The sequence below is a fragment of the Mobula birostris genome, chromosome 13 (assembly GCF_030028105.1).
Source record: "Mobula birostris isolate sMobBir1 chromosome 13, sMobBir1.hap1, whole genome shotgun sequence".
Lineage (NCBI taxonomy): Eukaryota > Metazoa > Chordata > Chondrichthyes > Myliobatiformes > Myliobatidae > Mobula > Mobula birostris.
This window is the reverse complement of record NC_092382.1, coordinates 77,958,633-77,980,086: the sequence shown is the minus strand read 5'-3', so window position 1 is coordinate 77,980,086 and position 21,454 is coordinate 77,958,633. Positions and strand designations below refer to the sequence as shown.

The window sequence follows — 21,454 nt, the reverse complement described above, 5'->3', positions numbered from 1 at the left end:
AGGAGCCTCAGGAAGCGAGGCGAGTTGGGAGAAGTTAACGGGACTCAGTGGCCAACATCAGATTCCCCAACACAATATGGAGGAAACATACCACGTGATCGTGCGTCGCAAAGCGGAGGGCGGGGCAAATCTGCTGGAAGCAGCCTCACGTGACCTGTTGGCGGGACTGCTATTTCAATTCTGTGGAAATAGACAGCCTGGATCCTGGTTTGAATCGTTCAATACAGATTAAGTGAAGTCTACACATTTTTGACGAGCCCAGATAACTGGGTACTAAATGAGTAATCGGCCCTCAGTTCCGGGCTCACGGCCAACATCAGATCTTCCCGCTCAGGATCTATACTCACCAATGGGAAAGTGATATCTTCGGCCCGCAAACAGTGATCCCGACGCCCGGGTCCCCAAGCGAGGAAGCGAGGACACTTTCCCGCACTCACAGACGATCCGCTTCAGCACTGGAGGAGAAAGGTAAACACCGCTCACTCGGAGACTGTGAGCATGCCCGAAGTGATTATTGCATCATCCGGAGGGCGGGGCTTCGGAAACAGACCCGCAGATGCTGCCCATCTGCGGTTAAATGGGAGGGGCGAACGGGGTCACGTGACGCGCGTGTGTGTGTGTGTGTGTGTGTGTGTGTGTGTGTGTGTGTGTGTGTGTGTGTGTGTGTGTGTGTGTGTCTGTCTCTCTCTCTCTCTCTCTCTCTCTCTCTCTCTCTCTCTCTGTCTCTCTCTCTAACTCTCTCTCTCTCTTCCCCACCCCCCAACCCAGGCAGAGCATTCCAGCTACCCACCACTATGTGGAAATAAACAAACTTGCCCCTCACATCTCCTCTCACCTTGAATGTATTAGACATTTCAACCCCCTGGAAAATTATATCATCTGTCCACTCTATCTATTCCTCTCGTAATCTTATAAACGTTCATCCAGTCTCACCCCAGCCTGCGCCGCTCTGTACAAAACAAAATAAGTTTGTCCAACCTCTCGTTATAGCTCATGCCCTCCAATCCAGGCAGTATCCTGGTAAACCTCCTCTGCGCCCTCTCCAAAGCCCCGACATCCTTCCGAGAGTGGGGGCGACCAGAACTGTATGAAACACTCCAGATGTGGTCTAACTAGTTTTATAAAGCTGTGTTACAAACTGTAACGTTTTAGAAACGAACCAGCAGCAATAGAGATCACACTAGAGTCTGGTTTTGATGTTAAAATCGTTATCTTTATTAATACCTACTTATTACATAGTAACTTAACCGTATAAAGGAAAGTTAACAGTGTTATGTGTATATATGTGTAAATATAACTCTCAAACTATCGAGCCTGAGGGAACAAAGCTTAGAGTCTTGAGACGGTAAAGTAGGAAAGTTCAGTAATCCACGGAATAAATGATGGGAGAGAGATATTTGTAATCCAGGGTGAAACGTAGAGAAAAGGCCGTTACACCAAAATAACCGTCGTCGAAGTTCTTATCCGTTGAATCCGTCCACATACAAGTTATCAGCGAAAGTGACCTGTCACAGGAATACGGTTTTCCAGGGGTTACCACACAACATACCCAGGCAAGGGTTAACACAAGCGGTCCCCCAAGATATTCCAAAATCCACTCCTGTGGATATTATGAAGTGATAGCTACACGCATTCGTTGTGGTTCCGTGTACCGATGATCAACCCACTCCTGCGGGCATAGGAGAGTTCCAAGCCTCAGCTGCGACAAACTGAAACTATCAGCTTTTCCAGTCTCTCTCTCTCTCTCTTTAGACTGGCCGACTGCCTGTCTGCAGATCGCTCTCTCTCTCTTATGGTTAAATCCACAGTTAGCGCCGTCAGCCTGTGACTGACGTCATAGTCCCGCCTCCTCACTGCGGCGCTCCTAAAGACACAGTCACAGTCCGACCGCAGGCTCGCAACAGCCGCAACACAACTTCCCGACTTTTCAACTCAATGCTTCAACTAATAAAGACAACCACACCATTTGCCTTCTTAACCACCCAATCAATCTGTGCAGTCTCTTTCAGGGAGCGATGAACCGGGAGTCTAAGATCCCTCTGATCATCAACACTGTTCAGGGTTTTGCATTTAACAGTGTACTGTCTCATACATTCGACCGACCGAGCTGCCAAGATGATCATCACTAATCAAATCTCACTGAGATTTCTCAGGTCCTGTTGAATTTATTGCCAAGTGCACAAGTACGGGAAGGTACAGGTACAGAGAAACACTGACTTGTGGCAGCATCACAGGCAAGTACATTCAGATAACACACGGAACACAAATTATACGATTCTCTGTCAGTCACAATCTATAAATACGTTTTATGTCATTAACAATATATAAAATACATTGTGTCAGGATCAATATTAAAATGTGAATTTTGTGTCAATAACAAACTTGGAAATGTTGAATTTGGTCCCTGTTTCCATTCCTCCTGTAGTCCACAACCAGCTCCTTTGTTTTTGTCACCATGAGGGAGAGGTTGTGTTCTTCACACCACTGTGTTGGGGTGATGACTTCTTCTCTGTAGGCTGCCTTGTTATTATTTGAGATTAGGCCAATCAGTGTAGTGTCGTCAGCAAATGTAATTAGCAGATTGGAGCTGTGGGTGGCGACACAAGTCATGGGAATACAGGGAGTAAAAGAGGGGGCCAAGGAGACAGCCCTGTGGGGTATGTGTCCTGAGGGTCAGAGAGACAGGGGTGAGGGAGCCCACTCTTTCCACCTGCCAGCGATCTGACAGGAAGTCCAGGATCCAGCTACACAAGGTAGGGTGAAGGCTGAGGTCTCTGAGCTTCTTGTCCATACTTCACGCCTTCGTATGGCTACTGCTCTGCCCATGACTGCAAGGAACTGCAGAGAACTTTGGAGAGCAGAGAACATCAGAGAAACAAGCCTCCCCTCCATGGACTCTTCCTGCACTTCCCCTGCATCGGAAAAGCAGGCCATGCACTCAAAGATCCTCACAACCTGGACATTCTTGCTGCATTCCTCCCCATTTTAATTGTGTGGAAATATTAGACAGACTGAGCTTCTGCTTTGGAACCTCAGAAGGAAACTTAACTGAACTATTGTCATTCCTGAGGAATGCAGGTAAATAGAAAAGGCTTCAATCTCACATTACGATCTGCGGTAACTGGGATCAGGTGACCGGTGGTGGTTCTCCCATATCAATATCAGAATCAGGTTTAATAGCACCGGCAAATGTCATGACATTCGTTGTCTCTGCGGCAGCAGTAGGACCTGATTCATAACAATAGATTTTAATAACGATGAATTACAATAATGTACATATTAAATAGGTAAATTACGTAAGTGGTGCAAAACAAAAATAAAAAAAATGTAATAAACTCTTTGAATTGTGTGGAAGTTCTGGAGCAATTCTTAACTAAACTGTACACATTTATGAGAAGCTCAGAAACATAGAAAAGGCTGAATTCTCAAATGAATGGCTCTGTGTTAAATGTTTAACCATCACAGTGACTGAAGGCAGCTGCAGGTTCATGAGGGACTGTTACTGTCAGATTCTGCAGTTCTTGCGGCTGCTCATCACACCCAGGACTGAACCCTGATCACTGAGTATTGGAGGAGTCCGTTCTGCTGATGTTAGCCTTAAACTAGACTGGTGTTTAATATTGTGGATCTGTGAAAGATAAATCAGTTCTGTATCAAATCCCGTGTCTCAGGTACTTACTGTCTCTGCCACACTCACAATATACACTAGGGAGTCCTCTCGGCCCATCTGGTCCCTGCCCATGTTTCTGTTCCATATCAGTATATCAAAATCTATCCCTGCCGTTCCCCTCTCACTCTCCCTGTGATGACAGGGTGCAACTAGTCACCACTCCGTGGGATAGGAGATTTCCCTTGAATTTCAGAGAATCATAGAAATCTACAGCACATTACAGACACTTTGGCTCAAAATGATGTGACAACCATGTAACTTACTCTAGAACCTGCCTAGGATTACCCTACCACATAGCCCCCTATTTTCTTAATCTCCATGTACCTATATAAGAGTCTCTTAAAAGACCCTATTGTGTCCGCCTCTATCACCATCGCAGGCAGTACATTCCACACACACACCACACTTTGTTTAAAAAATGTAGCTCTGACATCTCCTCTGTACCTACTGCCAAGCACCTTAAGCCTATGTCCCCTTGTGTTAGCCGTTTCAGCCCTGGGAAGAAGCCTCTGGCTATCGACACGACCAAGGCCTCCCATCATCCTATACACCTGCATGAATTTCCTGCATGCTTCTGTCCAGGCTGAATAACGCGATGAGCTCTCTGTGGTTTTAACGTTCTTCGGGGCTCTGGACTAAGGTGGTTAAGCTCCTTCTTCCCTGATCTTTTCAATGTTTTGTGTCATTTTCACTCATTTCAAAGGTCTGTGCCTCAGACAGCTGGGTTGCTTGAATGAGCCTCTAAAGTCTGACAGCAGATGAGCGAGTGAATCTTCGATGGTGTAGAGTCAGAAACCAAAAAGTTAACAGCCTGAGTCAGGCCTTTAGGGCTCCAGGAAGAGATGGGAATTAAGAGTTTACAAGGACAAGGAGGAAGAGGAATCCAACCAGCAGAATATGGCTACAAATGAAAGATCAGAAACACTTTGAAACTGTTTGATTGAAAAAAAAGGTGGTTAATTTCAGCAAAGTACTGGAGGAAATCAACAGATCAGGCAGCAAATGTGGAGAGGAATAAATAGACAACGTTTAGGCCGAGCCCCTTCAGCATGCCTATACTGTGTACTACTCTGCTTAGTTGCTGCCTGAACTGCAGAGTTCCTCCAGCATTTTGTGTGTATTTGTTTACATTTCCAGCAACAGTAGAATCTCTTGTGTTTCATATCTGCATTTGTAACAAGGTTCTACTTTGGCATTAGACACGCGGAAAGCTTGTTTATATTAAGTGTATTGCTTATGGGAGCTGCTTTCTGCATTAAAAGAGCTGCCGAGCTTCCTACACAAAAAAACTACTGAGGTATGGACATGGAACCGGTGCTTGCAGATACTTTTAATGGCTCCGTGATTACCCAGAAAGCTCTGCGAGAATTTTCGCTGTCGCTGAAGCACCGATTGAATGCACCGGCTGTTCCCGAATATCGCGCATGCGCGCAGTACACAAAGGCCTTGAGAAATCGGCTCCAGGTAAGAGATATTCCCCGGCTGCGGGTAGGGGTTTTCAACACCGAATTCGGGACAATTGCTGTGAGCTCCGGACACCGTGAACCGTAATCCCGGGACAGTCCTGTTCTCTTCCCTCTCTCTCAGCACCACGATCCGTACACGGGCCCCGGGGAGCTTCCGGCTGATGAGGGAATGGGATCCGATGGATCTCTCAGACAGAGCTGAGCTCCAGCTGTCTAAATGCAAGGATTAGGAACTCGGAGAAAGGGAACAAAATCTTTTTCATCAGCAGGTGAGAAAACCACCTCCGTTCTGCCTTCAATCACAAACGAGAAAACCTGCAGATATTGAAAATCCAAGCAACACACACAAATTGCTGGAGGAATTCAGCATTAGTACTCTTTTCCATAAATGCTGCCTGGCCTGCTGAGTTCCTCCAGCATTTTGTGTGTGTTGCTTGTTCTACCTCCTCTTGTTCTGGACCTTTCTACCCGTGGGAACATGTTTTGACCCATTCCCTCTGGGTACATAATGATATCAAACACCTTTGTCCTGGGCAACAAGTAGCTTTCACATCACAAATGTGCCAGACTCCAATGAGACAGACTACTGCCCTTTCCTTCATATTCATTGGCCGCCAGTCCCCTGGGGGAGGGTTCAGGGGAAATATTTATGTACAAGACAGAAACTGGTGTTACCTGTGTGTATTGAGGCAATGCAAAAGTTGCTGGAGAATTTGCAAGTGGGAGGAAGTGGAGTAATATTTGGAAATCTGACTTTTTAAAGCATCATTTAGCGAGCAAATCAGATATGGACGGTGTGCAAAAGGTCTGGTGAGAAAATCCTTCATAACCCTCTACAGGCCTGCTATATAGGTTGTGTGAGAGTGCAGATGAACTCGATCAAACCCAGAGGAGATCAAAGTTCTCATTTGCTAGCTGTTAAAATAAATACCTCTCTATTTAAAGTTCAGTGTGCACATGTTGTTGTCAATGGGTAAAAACTGCACAGGCAAGATTTTTTGGCACACCGGTCATTACAAATTAGATGGGACATTGGTGGGAAGGTGGGGAGACTTCCAGTGTCCTTGACACCCTCACCTACAAGATGTGCATCCAGCTGCAGCTTGTAACCCCACACGTTAGGGAGTTGGAGCTGGAAATGGTTGAATTCCAGATCATCCAGGAGTTGGTGAGGGTGATAGATATGACATGAAGAGAGGTGAATTCTCACCCACAGGAATCTGGGTGAGAGTCAGGAAGGGGAATGAGGTTAATTAGCTGTTGCAGAGTACTCTTGTTGCCATCCCACACAACAACACTTTAGAAACTGTTGGGGGGGGGGGATAACCTGGCAGGGGAGTGTCAAAGAGCTGATAGGGGATATGTTAGCAGAGATCAAATATCCTAGTGGTAAGGCTTGCTCGTGCTAGTGTGTGGTGGGGGAGGGGTGGTGGTGGTTAAACTAAATTTGCAGAGGGGATTGGAGTCAGAATGCCAGAACAGATAGTGGAGAGGGTGAATTGAAATGACATGCATCTTTAATTAACATGAGGAGTAGAAATCTTTACATTACTTCTCTATCTAAATGTACAATGTGTAATTTCTAGTAATTTATAATAAATAGTTAGTACATAGGACAGTCATTAAAACATAGAAATACAATTGCATCAGCATGAATTAATCAGTCTGATGACCTGGTGAAAGGAACTGTCCAGGGGCCTGTTGGGCCTGGCTTTTATGCTGTGGTACCATTTCCCAGATGGTAGCAGCTGGAACAGTTTGTGGTTGGGGTGACTCAGGTCCCCAATAATCCTTCGGGCTTTTTTACGCACCTGTCTCTGTAAATGTCCTGAATAGTGGGAAGTTCACATCTACAGATGCGCTGGGCTGTCTGCACCACTCTCTGCAGAGTCCTGCGATTGAGGGAAGTACAGTTCCCAGACCAGGCAGTGATGCAGCCAGTCAGGATGCTCTCAATTGTGTCCCTGTAGAAAGTTCTTCCATACCAAACTTCATCAAGCATCTGAGGTGGAAGAGGCGCACAGCCACATGACACACAGCCAGTATGTACAGACCACATGAGTTCCTTGGTGATGTTTATGCCGAGGAACTTAAAGCTGTTCACCCTCTCAACCCCAGATCCATTGATGTCAATAGGGGTCAGCCTGTCTCCATTCCTCCTGTCATCCACAATCAGTTCCTTTGTTTTTGTGACATTGAGGGAGAGGGTTCTTTCTTTACACCCAGACAGATGTTGTTCAGACAAAGTCAGCAATCAAATGGTTGAGCATGGTGTGATGAATGTGCTGAGCTGTGTATGTCACAATGCAGGAAACGTCATAGGAAAGCCAGATGAGCTCAGGACAGGGAATCATGATATTGTAGCCATTACTGGGACTTGGTTGCACCCAACAGTCTGAGGGATTTAGAGGAACACATTTCTAGAGAGATTGCACCCCATGCCAAGAAACAAAGGTGGATTCAGTAAGTGATTATAACTTTCCATATGTTGACTGGGACTCCCATACTTAAAAGGACTAGATGGGGTAGAGTTTGTCAAATGTGCCCCTAATTAGGGCTGGTGACAGAAATTAGTGATTATAATGCTATTAGATCTAAAGTAATTATGGAAAAAGAGAGGTCTAGTCCATGAGTTGAGATTCTAAATTGGAGAAAGGTTAATTTTGATGGTATCAGAAAGGATCTAGAGGAACAGATTTGTCGAGAGATTGCAGAATATGCCAAGAAACAAATATTGATATAGTAAGCAATTTTAACTTTCCAAATATTGACTGGGTCTCCCATACTGTCAAAGGTCTAGCTGGGGTAGAGTTTGTCAATTGTGTCCTCAATCAGCATGTAGAGTTCCCAATGTAGAAGTGTGCAATAAGCTGTTAGGAAATGATCCAGGGCTGGTGATGGAAATTAGTGTATGGAAACACTTTGTATCTAGTGATCATAATGCCATGAGATTTAAAGTAAATATGGAAAAAGAGAAGTCAGGACCACGGGTTGAGATTGTAAATTGGAGAAAGGTCAATTTTAATGGTATCAGAAAGGATCTGACAAGTGCGGTTTGTGACAGGCTGTTTTCTGGCAAAGGAGTACTTGGTAAGTGGGAATTCTTCAGAAGTGCAATCTTGAATGTGCAGAGTTTGTGTGTGCCTGCCAAATTAAAAGTTGAAAGGTCACTGGTGCAGGGGTCCCTGATTTTCAAGAGATATTGAGGCCCCGGATATTTTGTTCCTCTAAATGCCTCAGACTTTTGGGTGCAACCAAGAAACATTAATGGTTACAAATCATAATTCAATGTCCTGAGGATATCTCATTTTTTTTTAGTTGTCTTCTGTAAGTTTTAAAAATCTTTGCAATAGTTTTTGTTCTATTATTTGCCCTCTCTGGCTTTTATGTTGGCTTTGGCTTCTCATTTCAGCCATGGTTGTGTCCTCCTGCCTTTACAATGCTTCCATTTCTTTGGGATGTATCTATCACTCAGCTCCCAAATTGCTCCCAGAAACTCCAGCCATTGCTGCTCCATTGTCATTCCTGCCAGTTTCCCCTGACAATCAAATGTGCCCAGCTTCTCTGTCATAGGGACATGGAGAAGTTCCATGGAACAGGCCATTCGGCCCATTTAGACAATGCCAAAAATATTTAAACTCTAATGCAATGTCCTACACTGGGACCACAGCCCTCCATACCCCTACCATCCAGGTACCTATCCAAACTTCTCTTAAATGGTGAAATCGAGCTGGCATGAATCACTTGTGCTGGCATCTCATTCCACACTGTCACGAGCATTTCAGTGAAGAGTTTTTCCACATGTTCCCCTTGACTTTTCACCTTCCTCACTTACCCATGATCTCCGGTTGTTGTCCCACCCAACCTCAGTGGAAAAAGCCTGCTGCGTTTACCCTATCTCTACCTTCATAATTGTGTATACTTCCAACAAATCCTCAGAGCAATGTATAATTTCCTTGTTTATGTTTAGAGCGTTTTTTACGTGTAGAAGATGATGAGGGGTATTGATCATGTGGATAGCCAGAGGCTTTTTCCCAGTGCTGAAATGGCTAACGCGATGGGGCACAGTGTTAAGGTGCTTGAAAATATGTACCAATGGGATGTCAGGGGTAAGTTTTGCACACAGAGAGTAGTGGATGCATGGAATGCACGGCCAGCAGCGGTGGTAGAGGCAGATACAATAGCGTCTTTTAAGAGACTCGGATAGGTACATGGAGCTTAGAAAAATAGAGGGCTATGATTTAGGGAAATTTCAGGCAATTTCTAGAGTAGGTATGAGGATTGGCAGAACATTGTGGGCCGAAGGGCCTACAATATGTTGTAGATTTCTCATTCCTATGTTAAACAGCAAAACAACATTGGCGGTTCTCCAATCCTCTGGTACCTCCCCCTATCACCAAGGATGATTTAATTATCTCTGCTAGGGGCCCCGACAATTTCTGCACTTACCTCCTGTAGAGACCGAGGGAGCACCTTGTCATGCCCTGGAGATTTATCCACCCTAATCTGCCTCATGATAGCAAACATCTCCTCTTTTAATCTGTACAGGGTCCATGATGTTAATGCTGTTGCCCACACTTCCATAGACTCTGTGTCCATCTCCTGGGTAAATAGAGATGATCTTCCCCATCTGCATTGGTTCCAAACATGGATTACCATTCTGGCCTTCCAGAGGACCAACTTTGTCCCTTGCAATACTTATACTCTTAATCTATCTCTCGAATCACTTAGGATTATCCTTCATCTTTCCTGTGAGGGCAACCTCATGCCTTCTTTCAGCCATCCTGATTTACTTCTTCTTTGTTCTCTTGCATTTATTCTTCATAAGAACCTACCCGCTATCCCTATTATGTAACTCCATTTTGTGCTCAATACCAATGTCTCAATATCTCTTGGAAACCAAGGTTCCCTATAGTTTCTATCTTTACCTTTTATTCTGACAAGCACATACCCGCTTTGTACTTACAAAATATTGCTTTGAAGGCCTCAATTTACGAAGTACACCTTTGCCATAAAGCAGCCTGTCCCAGTCCACAGTTGCCAGATCCTAGTGTCATAATTCAGATCCATACCCTGAACACATCCACCTTTCCTACGATGCTCCTTGTATTGAAATATACAGGGCTCAGCATATTCACTGCACCATGCTCAACTTTTTCATTCCTGACTTTGTCTGAGGTCTGAACAACATCTGTTTCCACAACCCCTCCATTATCTGTTCTGTTATCCAGGCTCCTATTCCCCCTGCAATTTCAGTTTAAACACCACCCTACCCCCAACTCCCACCATACAACTCTTGTCACCCCTTTGGCTTTCATCTCCCAGATCAATAAAAAGGAGGTGCATTCCAGGTACAGGTAAATAGGAACAAATGGGGTACTTATGAAGTACAGGAAATTCACGTGAACACTTATGAAAGAAATAAAAGAAGGCATGAGGTTGCCCCCCAGCAGACAAGATTTAGGACACTCCTCAGGGATTCTGCAGACATGTTAAGAGCAAAAAGATTGCAAGGGGAAAATTAATCCTCTGGAAGATCAGAATGATAATCCATATGAGGAGACCAAGTAGATGGGGGAGATAGTTTTTTTGCATCCATATTTACACAGGAGTTGGACACAGTCTATAGAAGTGAGGCAAAGCAGCATCGACTTCATGGACCCTGTACAGATTAGAGAGGTGGAGGTGTTTGCTGTCTTAAGGCAAATTACCATGGATAAATCCCCAGGGTCTGATAAGTTGTTCCCTGGGACCCTGCGGAAGACAAGTGCAGAAATTGTCAGGGCCCAAGCACAAATATTTAAATCATCTTCAGTGTCAGGTGAGGTACCGGAGGACTGGGGGACAGCCAATGTTGTTCCACTGTTCAAGAAAGGCTCTAAAAATAAACTAAGAAATTATATGGTGGTGAGCTTGACATCAGTAGAAGGAAAGTTATTGGAACGTATGTGCAGGAACCGGATATATAAGTATTTGGATAGATGTGGACTGATTAAAGATAGACAGCATGGCTTTGTGCACGGTAGGTCATGTCTAACAAATCTTATAGAATCTCTCGAGGAAGTTATCAGGAAAGTGGATGAAGACAAGGCAGTGGATGTTGTCTACATGGACTTTAGCAAGGCACTTGACAAAGTCTCATATGGGAGGTTGCTCAAGAAGGTTCAGTCACTCAGCATTCAAGATGAGATAGTAAATTGGATGAGACACTGTCTTTGGGAGAAGCCACACTGTGGTAGCAGATGGTTGTCTCTCTGACTGGAAGCCTGTGACTAGTGGTGTGCAATAGGGATCAGTTGGATCTGTTGTTGTTTGTCATCTATATCAGTAATCTGGATGATAGTGTGGTTAACTGGATCAGCAAAGTTGTGGATGACACCAAGATTGGTGGTGTAGTGGACAACGAGGAAGACTATCATGGCTTGCACTGCTATCTGGACCAGCTGAGAAAATGGTTTGAGAAATGGAAAATGGAATTTAATGCAGACAAGTGTGAGTATTGCACTTTGGTATGATCTACTAAGGGAGGTCTTTCACAGTGACTGGCCGGGCACGGAGGAATGTTGTAGTAGAAAGGGACCTGTGAATACAAGTCCTTAATTCACTGAAAGTGGTATCACAGTTAGATAGGGATGGAAAGAAGGATTTCAGCCCATTGGCCTTCATGAACCAAAGTACTGACAACAATAGATGGATGTTATGTTGATTTATAGAAGACATCGGTGAGGCTGAATTTGGAGTATTGTGTGCGGTTTTGGTCACCTACCTGCAGGAAAGATGTAAAAGAGGTTGAAAGAGTTCAGAGGAAATTCACAAGGATGTTGCCAGGTCTGTAGGACTTGGGTTATAAAAAAAGATTGAACAGGTCAGGACTTTATTCCTTGGAATGTAGAAGATTGAGGGGAGATTTGATTGTGATGGAGGGGCATAGATAGGGTAAATGCAAGCTGGCTTTCTCCACTAAGATTGGGTGGGACTACAACCAGAGACCATGGGTTAAGGGTGAAAGGTGAAACATTAAGGGGAACATGAGGGGAAACTTCTTCACACAGATGGTTATCCGGGTGTGGAATGAGCAGCCAGCACAGGTGGTGCATGCGAGCATGATTTCAACATTTAAGAGGTTTGTATGGGTACCTGGATGGTAGAGGAATGGGAGTAGACAGTTTAAATTGTTCAACGCAAACTAGGTGGCCCAAAGGGTCTATGTTGTAACTTTCTATGACTGTGACAAGAACCTGAAATATTACAAAAAATCACCCTAAGTACTTTTAACAGCTGTGCAGACCAACCATTCATCTCGGCAGGAAGTTTTTATATGGCGTTAAAACTGTGGCGCTTTAAGTTAATAATACATAAAAGAAAATCCCAGCTGCACGTCTTGAAAGACTATTTGCGTGATAATGTTTCAGTTACTGTGGGGCCAGGCACTCATGCAGCTCAGTAGGAACAGGGAATAATACCAATGGAGAGAGTCAAACTGAGCCAAGGCATGAATTGGAGATGGCAGAAATGCCCCATTCTTATAGAGACAGGAAGAGCGTCAGGGAATTGATGGTCATTCCAGATACCAGCATTGTGCCCAGACAGAAGATGATTTCTCTGTCCAACTTGGGTTCAACCTCACTGTAACAGTGTGATACCAGATCAAACCGTGGCAACTCAAGTAATCTCATCTGAAATGTTGTCCTGCACCCATTGATGGAATTTGTAAATCTTTTTACAGGTTAAAAATGAGAAGGAATTTGCTCCAGGATTCTCAAACGCGGCATGCCAGTTTTGCTGCCTCTGTCTAGGTACTTAAGAAGTTGAGCAAGGGATTCAAACAACCATCCTTCTTGCTCAGACAGTGGGGAGGGATTCACTCGGTCATTTGACCAACTGGCATGCCCAACATTTGACAGAGGGGAAAGACCGTTCACCTGCTCAGACAGTGGGAATGGATTCACTCGGTCATCTCAATTGAAGGTACATCAGCAGGTTCACACTGGCCAAGGCCATTCATCTGTTCTGTGTGTGAGAAAGGATTCAGTCGGTCTTCCCACCTGTGGACACACCAGTCAGTTCACACTGGGCAAAGGCTTGTCATATGCTGAATTTCTGGGAAAGAAATTCACTCAGTCATCTGACCTAGTGGCTCACCAGTGAGTTCACACCGGGGAGTGGATGTTCAGCTGCTCAGACTCTGGGAAGGGATTCACTTGGTCATCTAACATAATGGCTCACCAGCGAGTTCACACCAGGGAGCAGCCGTTCACCTGCTCGGACTGTGGGAAGGGATTCACTTTGTCATTTAAGCTACTGACACACCAGTCAGTTCACACAGGAGAGAAGCCGTTCACCTGCTCAGTCTGTGGGAAGGGATTCACTCGGTCATACAACCTGCAGAGTCATCAGCGAGTTCACACAGGGGACAAGCCGTACACCTGCTCAGAATGTGGGAAGAGATTCACTCAGTCATTCTACCTACAGAGACACCTGCAAATTCACACTGGGGAGAAGCTGTTCACCTGCTCAGTCTGTGAGAAGAGATTCACTCACCCTTTCACCCCACAAAGACACCAGCGAGTTCACACTGGGGAGAAGCCATTTACCTGCTCAGTCTGTGAGAAGAGATTTACTCACTGTTTCACCCTACAAAGACACCAGCGAGTTCACATTGGGGAGAAGCCGTTCACCTGCTCAGTCTGTGGGAAGAGATTCACTGATTCATCCACCCTACAGAGTCACCATCGAGTTCACACTGGGGAGAAGCCGTTCACCTGCTCAGAATGTGGGAAGGGATTCACTCAGTCATCCAACCTACAGAGTCATCAGCGAGTTCACACTGGGGAGAAGCCATTTACCTGCTCAGAATGTGGGAAGGGATTCACTCAGTTACACAACCTACAGAGTCATCAGCGAGTTCACACTGGGGAGAAGCCGTTCACATGCCCAGACTGTGGGAAGGGATTCACTCGGTCATCCCAACTATTGTCACACCGGTCAGTTCACACTGGAGAGAAGCCATTCTCCTGCTCAGAATGTGGGAAGGGATTCACTCAGTCATCCCAACTACTGGCACACCAGTCAGTTCACATTGGAGAAAGGCCATTCACCTGCTCAGTCTGTGGGAAGGGATTCACTCAGTCATCCCACCTACAGAGTCATCACCGAATTCACACAGGGGAGAGGCCATTCACCTGCTCAGTCTGTGGGAAGAGATTCACTGCGTCATCCCAACTGAAGGTACATCAGCGGGTTCACACTGGGGAGAAGCCGTTCACCTGCTCAGTCTGTGGGAAGGGATTCTCTCAGTCATCCCAACTACAGACTCATCAGCGAGTTCACACTGGGGAGAGGCCATTCACCTGCTCAGTCTGTGGGAAGAGGTTCACTCAGTCATCCCAACTACAGAATCATCAGCGAGTTCACACTGGGGAGAAGCCGTTCACCTGCTCAGAATGTGGGAAACGATTCACTCAGTCATCCCAACTACTGGCACATCAGTCAGTTCACAGTGGGGAGTGGTCTTTCACCTGCTCAGACTGTGGGAAGGGATTCACTCAGTCATCCCAACTACTAGCACACCAGTCAGTTCACACTGGAGAGTGGCCACTCACCTGCTCAGACTGTGGGAAGGGATTCACTCGGTCATCCAACCTACTGGCACACCAGTCAGTTCACACAGGGGAGAGGCCATTCAGCTGCTCAGAATGTGGGAAAGGATTCACTCATTTATCCAAGCTACTGGCACACCAGTCAGTTCACACCGGGGACAGGCCATTCACGTGCTCGGTCTGTGAGAAGAGATTCACTCAGTCATCCTACCTACAGAGACATCTGCGAGTTCACACTGGGGAGAAGCCATTCAACTGCTCAGAATGTGGGAAGAGATTCACTCACTCTTCCACCCTACAGAGACATCAGCAGGTTCACACCGGGAAGAAGCCATTCACCTGCTCAGAATGTGGGAAAGGATTCACTCAGTCATCCCAACTACTGGCACACCAGTCAGTTCACAATGGGGAGTAGCCGTTGTTATGAATCCCTGGGTTTCCTTTGCTGTGGACTGTCATCTTAAGAGAGAGAGAGAGAGAGAGAGATATTAAGGCGAATCAGTCTGACTTATGGCTTGTTTACATCGCTCGCAGCTTGTTTAGTTTTAACCAAGGACACAGACACTCAGAGTCAGACAGAGATGAAGGAGAAAAAAATGGAAGGATCGACATAAGGGAACTGGTGGCCAAGGGTCACTGTTTAGAACTTTCCAATGCCCACAAGGGTGGGTTAATTATCGATTCAGCGAACGTTGAATGTGTGGTTGTCACCTCGTTTGATCCATAGGAGTGGATCGGATTTGGGGTATCCTGTGAAGACCACACCCTTGCCTAGGTGTGGTGTGGTAATTCACTTGAAGACGATACGCCTTGTGACAAGTCACTTTTGGAGATAATTCGTATGTCGATTTGGAACGATGACGGATAAAATCTACAGCGGCTGTTCTCCACTTTTACCACCATGAACCTGTGGAATTCGACATAATTGCCTTCTCTCGATATTTACCCTGGATTACAAATATCTCTCTCTCATCATCCATTCTGTGGATGAACAGAACTTTCATACTTTACCATCTCAAGACTCTTAAGCCTTGTTTCCCCAGAGCTCAATAGTTTGGGAGTTATATTTACACACATATATACACGTAACACTGTTAACTATTGTTATCTTGCTTAAGTTACTATATTATAAGTCAATACTAATAAAGATAGTGGTTTTCACCTTAAAACCAGACTCCAGGTGTAGTCTATTGTTGCTGGTTCATTTCTAAAGCGTTACAATTCGTAACAAAATTGGGGCCTGCATCCAGGATATGAACAAATTTGGTGGTGTATTGATTGATTAATTATCAGTTTCATTGGGGAAATCTGTTTAGATTTATTTGTGTGTGGAAAATCAGCAGCAATGGATGTTGATAGATTTCTGGAACCGCCAACATCTGAGGCATTAGAGGACGTCAGTAGCATTGAGTTGTTGAGTACTGCTAAAAGGTTCAAACTTGTTCCGGTGAAATCAACAATGAGGAGGGCACAGATGCAGAGGATAATAGCTGAGCATTATGTATCTGAGTGTGTGTTTAAACCGGAGGAGTTGGAGGTGTTTCATGAAAGTAAACCTAGTGAGCTTGAGCTCCCGTACAAGTTAGAAAAGTTAAAGATGGAGGCTGCGGAAAGGCAGAGGCAGTTTGAGGCTAGAGAAGCAGGAAAACAGAGGGAGGAAGCAGAAAGACAGAGGCTGTTTGAGCTGGAAAAGATAGAGAGATTGCTGCAAAGGGGTCTAGTGTTAGACTCTAGTGATAAGTTTGAGGCCAGTCAGGAAGTTAAATTGGTACAGTACCTCCATTTGACGAGGCAGAGGTTGATAAATACTTTCAGCATTTTGAGAGGGTTGCTCAGAGTTTAAAGTGGCTAAAAGAGGGTTGGCCTATTCTCTCACAAAGTGTAATTAAGGAGAAGGCTCAGCAACCCTATTCTGCTTTGACAGTTGATGAAGCAGCTGATTATGACATTGTGAATGAGGCTGTGCTCAGAGCTTACGAGTTGGTCCCAGAAGCATACAGGCAAAATTTAGACATTTGAGGAAATCTGTAAACCACACTTATATATAGAATTTGCTTATGAGAAGTTTGTGTGTTTTGACCGCTGGTGCACATCTAAAAATGTAAATGATGATTTTAACAGCTTGAAAGAGTTGGTTTTAATTGAAGAATTCAAAAGGTGCATCCCTGATGACATAAAGACATACTTAGATGAAAAGGATGCTGCCACTTTGCAGGAGTCTGCTAGATTAGCAGATGAGTTTTCTTTAACTCATAAGGTTAAATTTACCCTGAGTAAAAGCTTCCAAAACAGTATCAGGGATAACCAGGGTAAACTGGAAATTAAAGCTGGGACTAGTGACAAGAGTAAGGATGAAGGGAAGCAGTTGAAGGAGAAATATTGTGGTCTTACTATTTACTTGCTACTATTGTAAGAAGGCTGGTCATATGATGCTAATTGTTCCATCCTGAAGAAGAAAAAGGAAAAGGAGGCAGCCCCAAATGCCTGTGATCAGCAAGTTGAAGCACTGATAAATCCGCAGGGTTCTGAACATTCTCTTGAGGCTCAGTTAAGGACTGAGAGGTCTGACCGAGTTGAGAGGGATTCGATCGTTCTATGTCAGATGGGTTTGTATTAGTGAAGGAAGGGTCAGCCCTGGTACCAGTGAAAATTCTTTGAGATACTGGGGCTTCTCAGTCACTTATATTAGACAGCGTTCTAAAGTTTGGTGATGAGACTGACATTGGTGAGGTAAATCTTATTAAGGGTATTGGGGGCAGCATGGTTTCTGTGCCATTGCACAGGGTAACTTTACAGTCAGGCTTGGTTTCGGGACCTGTTAAGATCGGATTATGCTCCAGTTTACCAGTGGAAGATGTTACAAACGTTTGTACTTTGCTGTTAGGGAATGACCGGGCAGATGGTAAAGTTGTTCCTGCAGTGCAGTTGACAACTAAGCCAACCAGTGATGACCCACAGTTGGATTTTAACATTTATCCTTCCTGCGCAGTAACTCGAAGTATGGCTAAAAAGTCTGCTAATGGAGACGGTTCTGTGCAGCATGATTCTGGTACCTATGACAGCCAAAATCGGGATCAGGTTATGATGACTTGTAAGGGTCTTTTCTGTCTTCATTCTTTCAACAGGATTCAGGTACTAAGTCTGATGAGAAATATTTATCCCTGTCTAGGAAGGAGTTTATAGCAGAACAGAATTGAGACCCTGAGACTGAACCTTTAAAAAAAACAGCTGTCTCAGATGATGCGAATAAGAAAGTGCCAGTAGGGTATTATCTCAAGGATGGAGTGTTAATGAGGAAGTGGAGGCCACCTGCTATACCTGCGAGTGACGAATGGGCAATTGTTCACCAAGTTGTAGTCCCTAAAGTTTATAGGACTGAAATTTTAACTTTCCCCCACAGTATGCCCTTAGGTGGCCATTGAGAACCTAGAACAGTTCAGGCCCTATGGCCCACAATGTTGTGCCGACCCTTAAACCCTGCCTCCCATATAACCCCCCACCTTAAATTCCTCCATATACCTGTCTAGTAGTCTCTTAAACATCACTAGTGTACCTGCCTCCACCACTGACTCAGGCAGAGCATTCCACGCACCAACCACTCTCTGAGTAAAAAACCTTCCTCTAATATCCCCCTTGAACTTCCCACCCCTAACCTTAAAGCCATGTCCTCTTGTATTGAGCAGTGGTGCCCTGGGGAAGAGGCGCTGGCTGTCCACTCTATCGATTCCTCTTAATATCTTGTATATTTTGGAGTGAATAAAACTGTAAACAGGATTATGAAAGATTTTGACTGGCCTAATTTGAGGAAAGATGTTGTGACCTTTTGCAGAACCTGTCACACTTATCAATTTGTGGGTAAACCTAATCAGGTCACCCCAGTGGCCCCACTCCGGCCTATACCTGCATTTGGTGAACCCTTTTCCAAAGTTATAGTGGATTGTGTTGGCCCATTGCCAAAGACTAAAGCTGCCCATCAGTGTTTGCTAACTATTATGTGCACTGCATCCAGATTCCCAGAGGCAATAACTCTCAGAAATATTAAAGCTAAAACTGTGGCGAAGACTCTGAACAGGTTTTTTACTTTATTTGGTTTACCTAAAGAAATCCAGTCTGATCAAGGAAGTAATATTACATCTGGATTGTTTCAGCAGGTCGTTTATGAACTCGGAGCTAAACAAATTACATCGTCTGCATACCACCCAGAATCACAAGGGGCTTTAGAAAGATTTTATTCTACCCTCTAAACAATGATTAAGACATACCGTATTGAAAATGGAAAAGAATGGGATGAAGGAATACATTTGCTTTTGTTTGCAGTAAGAGCGTCAGTACAGGAGTCACTGGGTTTTAGTCCATTTGAAATTGCATTTGGTCATAGAATGAGGGGTCCTTTGAATTTGATAAAGGAACAGTGGATTGATGGGTATGTACATGTTAACTTGTTGGACTTGTTTTGAGTTTCAAAAATAAACTACAGCAAGCCTGTAGTCTAGCAAGACAAAACTTAAAGATTTCTCAAAACAAAATGAAGTGTTGGTTTAATAAGTGGACTTGTGAAAGAAAATGTTAGGGTGGGGGATAAGGTGCTTCCCTATTTCCAATGTTGACAAATCCACTTCAGGCAAAATTCAATGGACCATATGAAATAGTCTCTCAAATTAATGAGGTAAATTATGTTATTAAAACACCCAACCAATGTAAACCAACATAGGTGGTACACATAAATATGATAAAGCCTTGTTTTGACAAGCAGGCACCATCTGTGAGTGTTGTTGTCAAAACATATGAATCTGGCAACCCTGAGAATGAAACAATTGACTCGTCTGAGACTTTTCACAAGCCAAACATGGTCCCAGTTAGGGTAATGAACTTGGTTGTTCTGGAAAACATTGATAACAAGTTGGCTCATCTGCAGCCAAAGCAGCAGCAACAGCTGAAGGAATTAATTCTGAAGTCCTGATGTTCCCAAGGAAACCATGGTGGCAGTACATGACCTAGATATTGGTCAAGCCAAACTGATTAAACAATGCCCATATCACATGAACGTAGAAAAGTGTAAATTGGCTGAGCAAGAAATTGAATATATGCTGAAAAATTGTATTATTAGGCCTTCAACATCAAATTGGAGCTCACCCTGCGTTATTGTGCCCAAACCTGATGGTAGTGTTACATTTTTCACTGATTATAGGAAGGTAAATGCAGTAACAAAAACAGATGCCAATCCTATCCTTCGGGTGATGATTACATCGATAAGATTGGAAAAGCTAAATTTCTTACAAAGGTTGATCTGTTGAAAGGATATTGGCATGTTCCATTGACGGACAGAGGTAGAGAAATTTCTGCATTTGTGACATCTTCTGGGTGGTATGAATACAATGTTTTGCCGTTTGGAATGAAAAATGCTCCAGGAACATTCCAGAGAATGATTGATTCTGTAATTTGAGGGTTAGAACACACAGGTGCCTATATTAATGACTTAGTCATAGGGAGTGACACTTGGGAAGAGCATATCTCTGCAGTAGAAAAGCTGTTTGACAGGCTTTCCCAGGCCAACCTTACAGTTAACTTTAGCTGAGAGTGAATTTGGCCATGCCACTGTGACCTACCTTGGCTATGTAGTAGGTCAAGTCAAGTTGGCACCTGTTTAGGCAATTTCTGAAGTTCCTATTCCAACTGATAAGAAGGCTCTTAGGAGGTTTCTGGGAATGGTTGGATAATATCGTAAGTTTTGTAAGAACTTTGCTGATATTGCTCTTACTCTGACTAATCTCCTGAAGAAGGGCGAAAAGTTTGTTTGGACTGAGCCTTGTCAGGATGCATTTGATCGATTGAAAGTTATTATTTGAGATGAGGCCAATCAATGTAGTGTCTTCAGCAAATGTATTTAGCAGATTGGAGCTGTGGGTGGTGACACAAGTCATGGGTGCACAGAGAGTAAAGGAGGGGGCCAAGGAGACAACCCTGTGGGGTATGTGTACTGAGGGTCAGAGAGACAGAGGTGAGGGAGCCCACTCTTACCACCTGCCGGCGATCTGACAGGAAGTCCAGGATCCAGCTACACAAGGCAGGGTGAAGGCCGAGGTCTCTGAGCTTCTTGTCGATACTTCACACCTTCTTATGGCTACTGCTCTGCCCATGACTGCAAGGAACTGCAGAGAACTTTGGAGAGCAGAGAACATCAGAGAAACAAGCCTCCCCTCCATAGACTCTTCCTACACTTCCCCTGCGTCGGAAAAGCCGGCCATGTACTCAAAGATCCTCACAACCCGGACATTCTTGCTGCAAACCCGCTCCCCCATCAGGGAAGAGATACAAAAGCCTTAGAGCGCGTACCACCAGGCTCAAGGACGGCTTCCTGTCTGTGGTTATAAGCCAAATGAGTGATAAAATGGACTCAACCCTACAATGTAAATCAATGCATGACCCTGCACCATGTCTATCTGCACTGCACTTTCTCTGCAGCCATAATGCTTTCTTACAGTTATTGTTTTGTCGTATATCAGCTCAATGTACTGTCGTAATGTATCGATCTGTGTGGATGGTACGTCAGGCAAGATTTTCACTGTAGCTCAGTTTGTGATGATAATAAACAAATTCCCCATTTTAATTGTGTGGAAATATTAGATAGACTGAGCTTCTGCTTTGGAGCCAGAAAAGGAAACTTAACTGTTGTCATTTCTGAGGAATGCAAATAAATAGAAAAGGCTTCAATCTCTCAT

The 21,454-nt window shown here is 44.4% G+C and overlaps 1 protein-coding gene across 2 annotated transcripts; it reads left to right on the top strand.

The window, feature by feature from the left end:
* Positions 1–5,082: 5,082 nt before the first annotated feature.
* On the top strand, positions 5,083–15,895 carry LOC140207701 (uncharacterized). 2 transcript variants are annotated; one of them, XM_072276253.1, is made up of 2 exons: positions 5,083–5,134; positions 12,863–15,895. In XM_072276253.1, exon 2 carries the CDS (start codon positions 13,303–13,305, stop codon positions 15,148–15,150), a length of 1,848 nt encoding a protein of 615 aa, XP_072132354.1. In that variant the 5' UTR covers positions 5,083–5,134; positions 12,863–13,302; the 3' UTR covers positions 15,151–15,895. The 2 variants fall into 2 exon arrangements, with proteins under 2 accessions (XP_072132354.1, XP_072132355.1); XM_072276254.1 differs by lacking the exon at positions 5,083–5,134 and adding an exon at positions 5,355–5,405.
* The last annotated feature ends 5,559 nt before the right edge of the window (positions 15,896–21,454 follow it).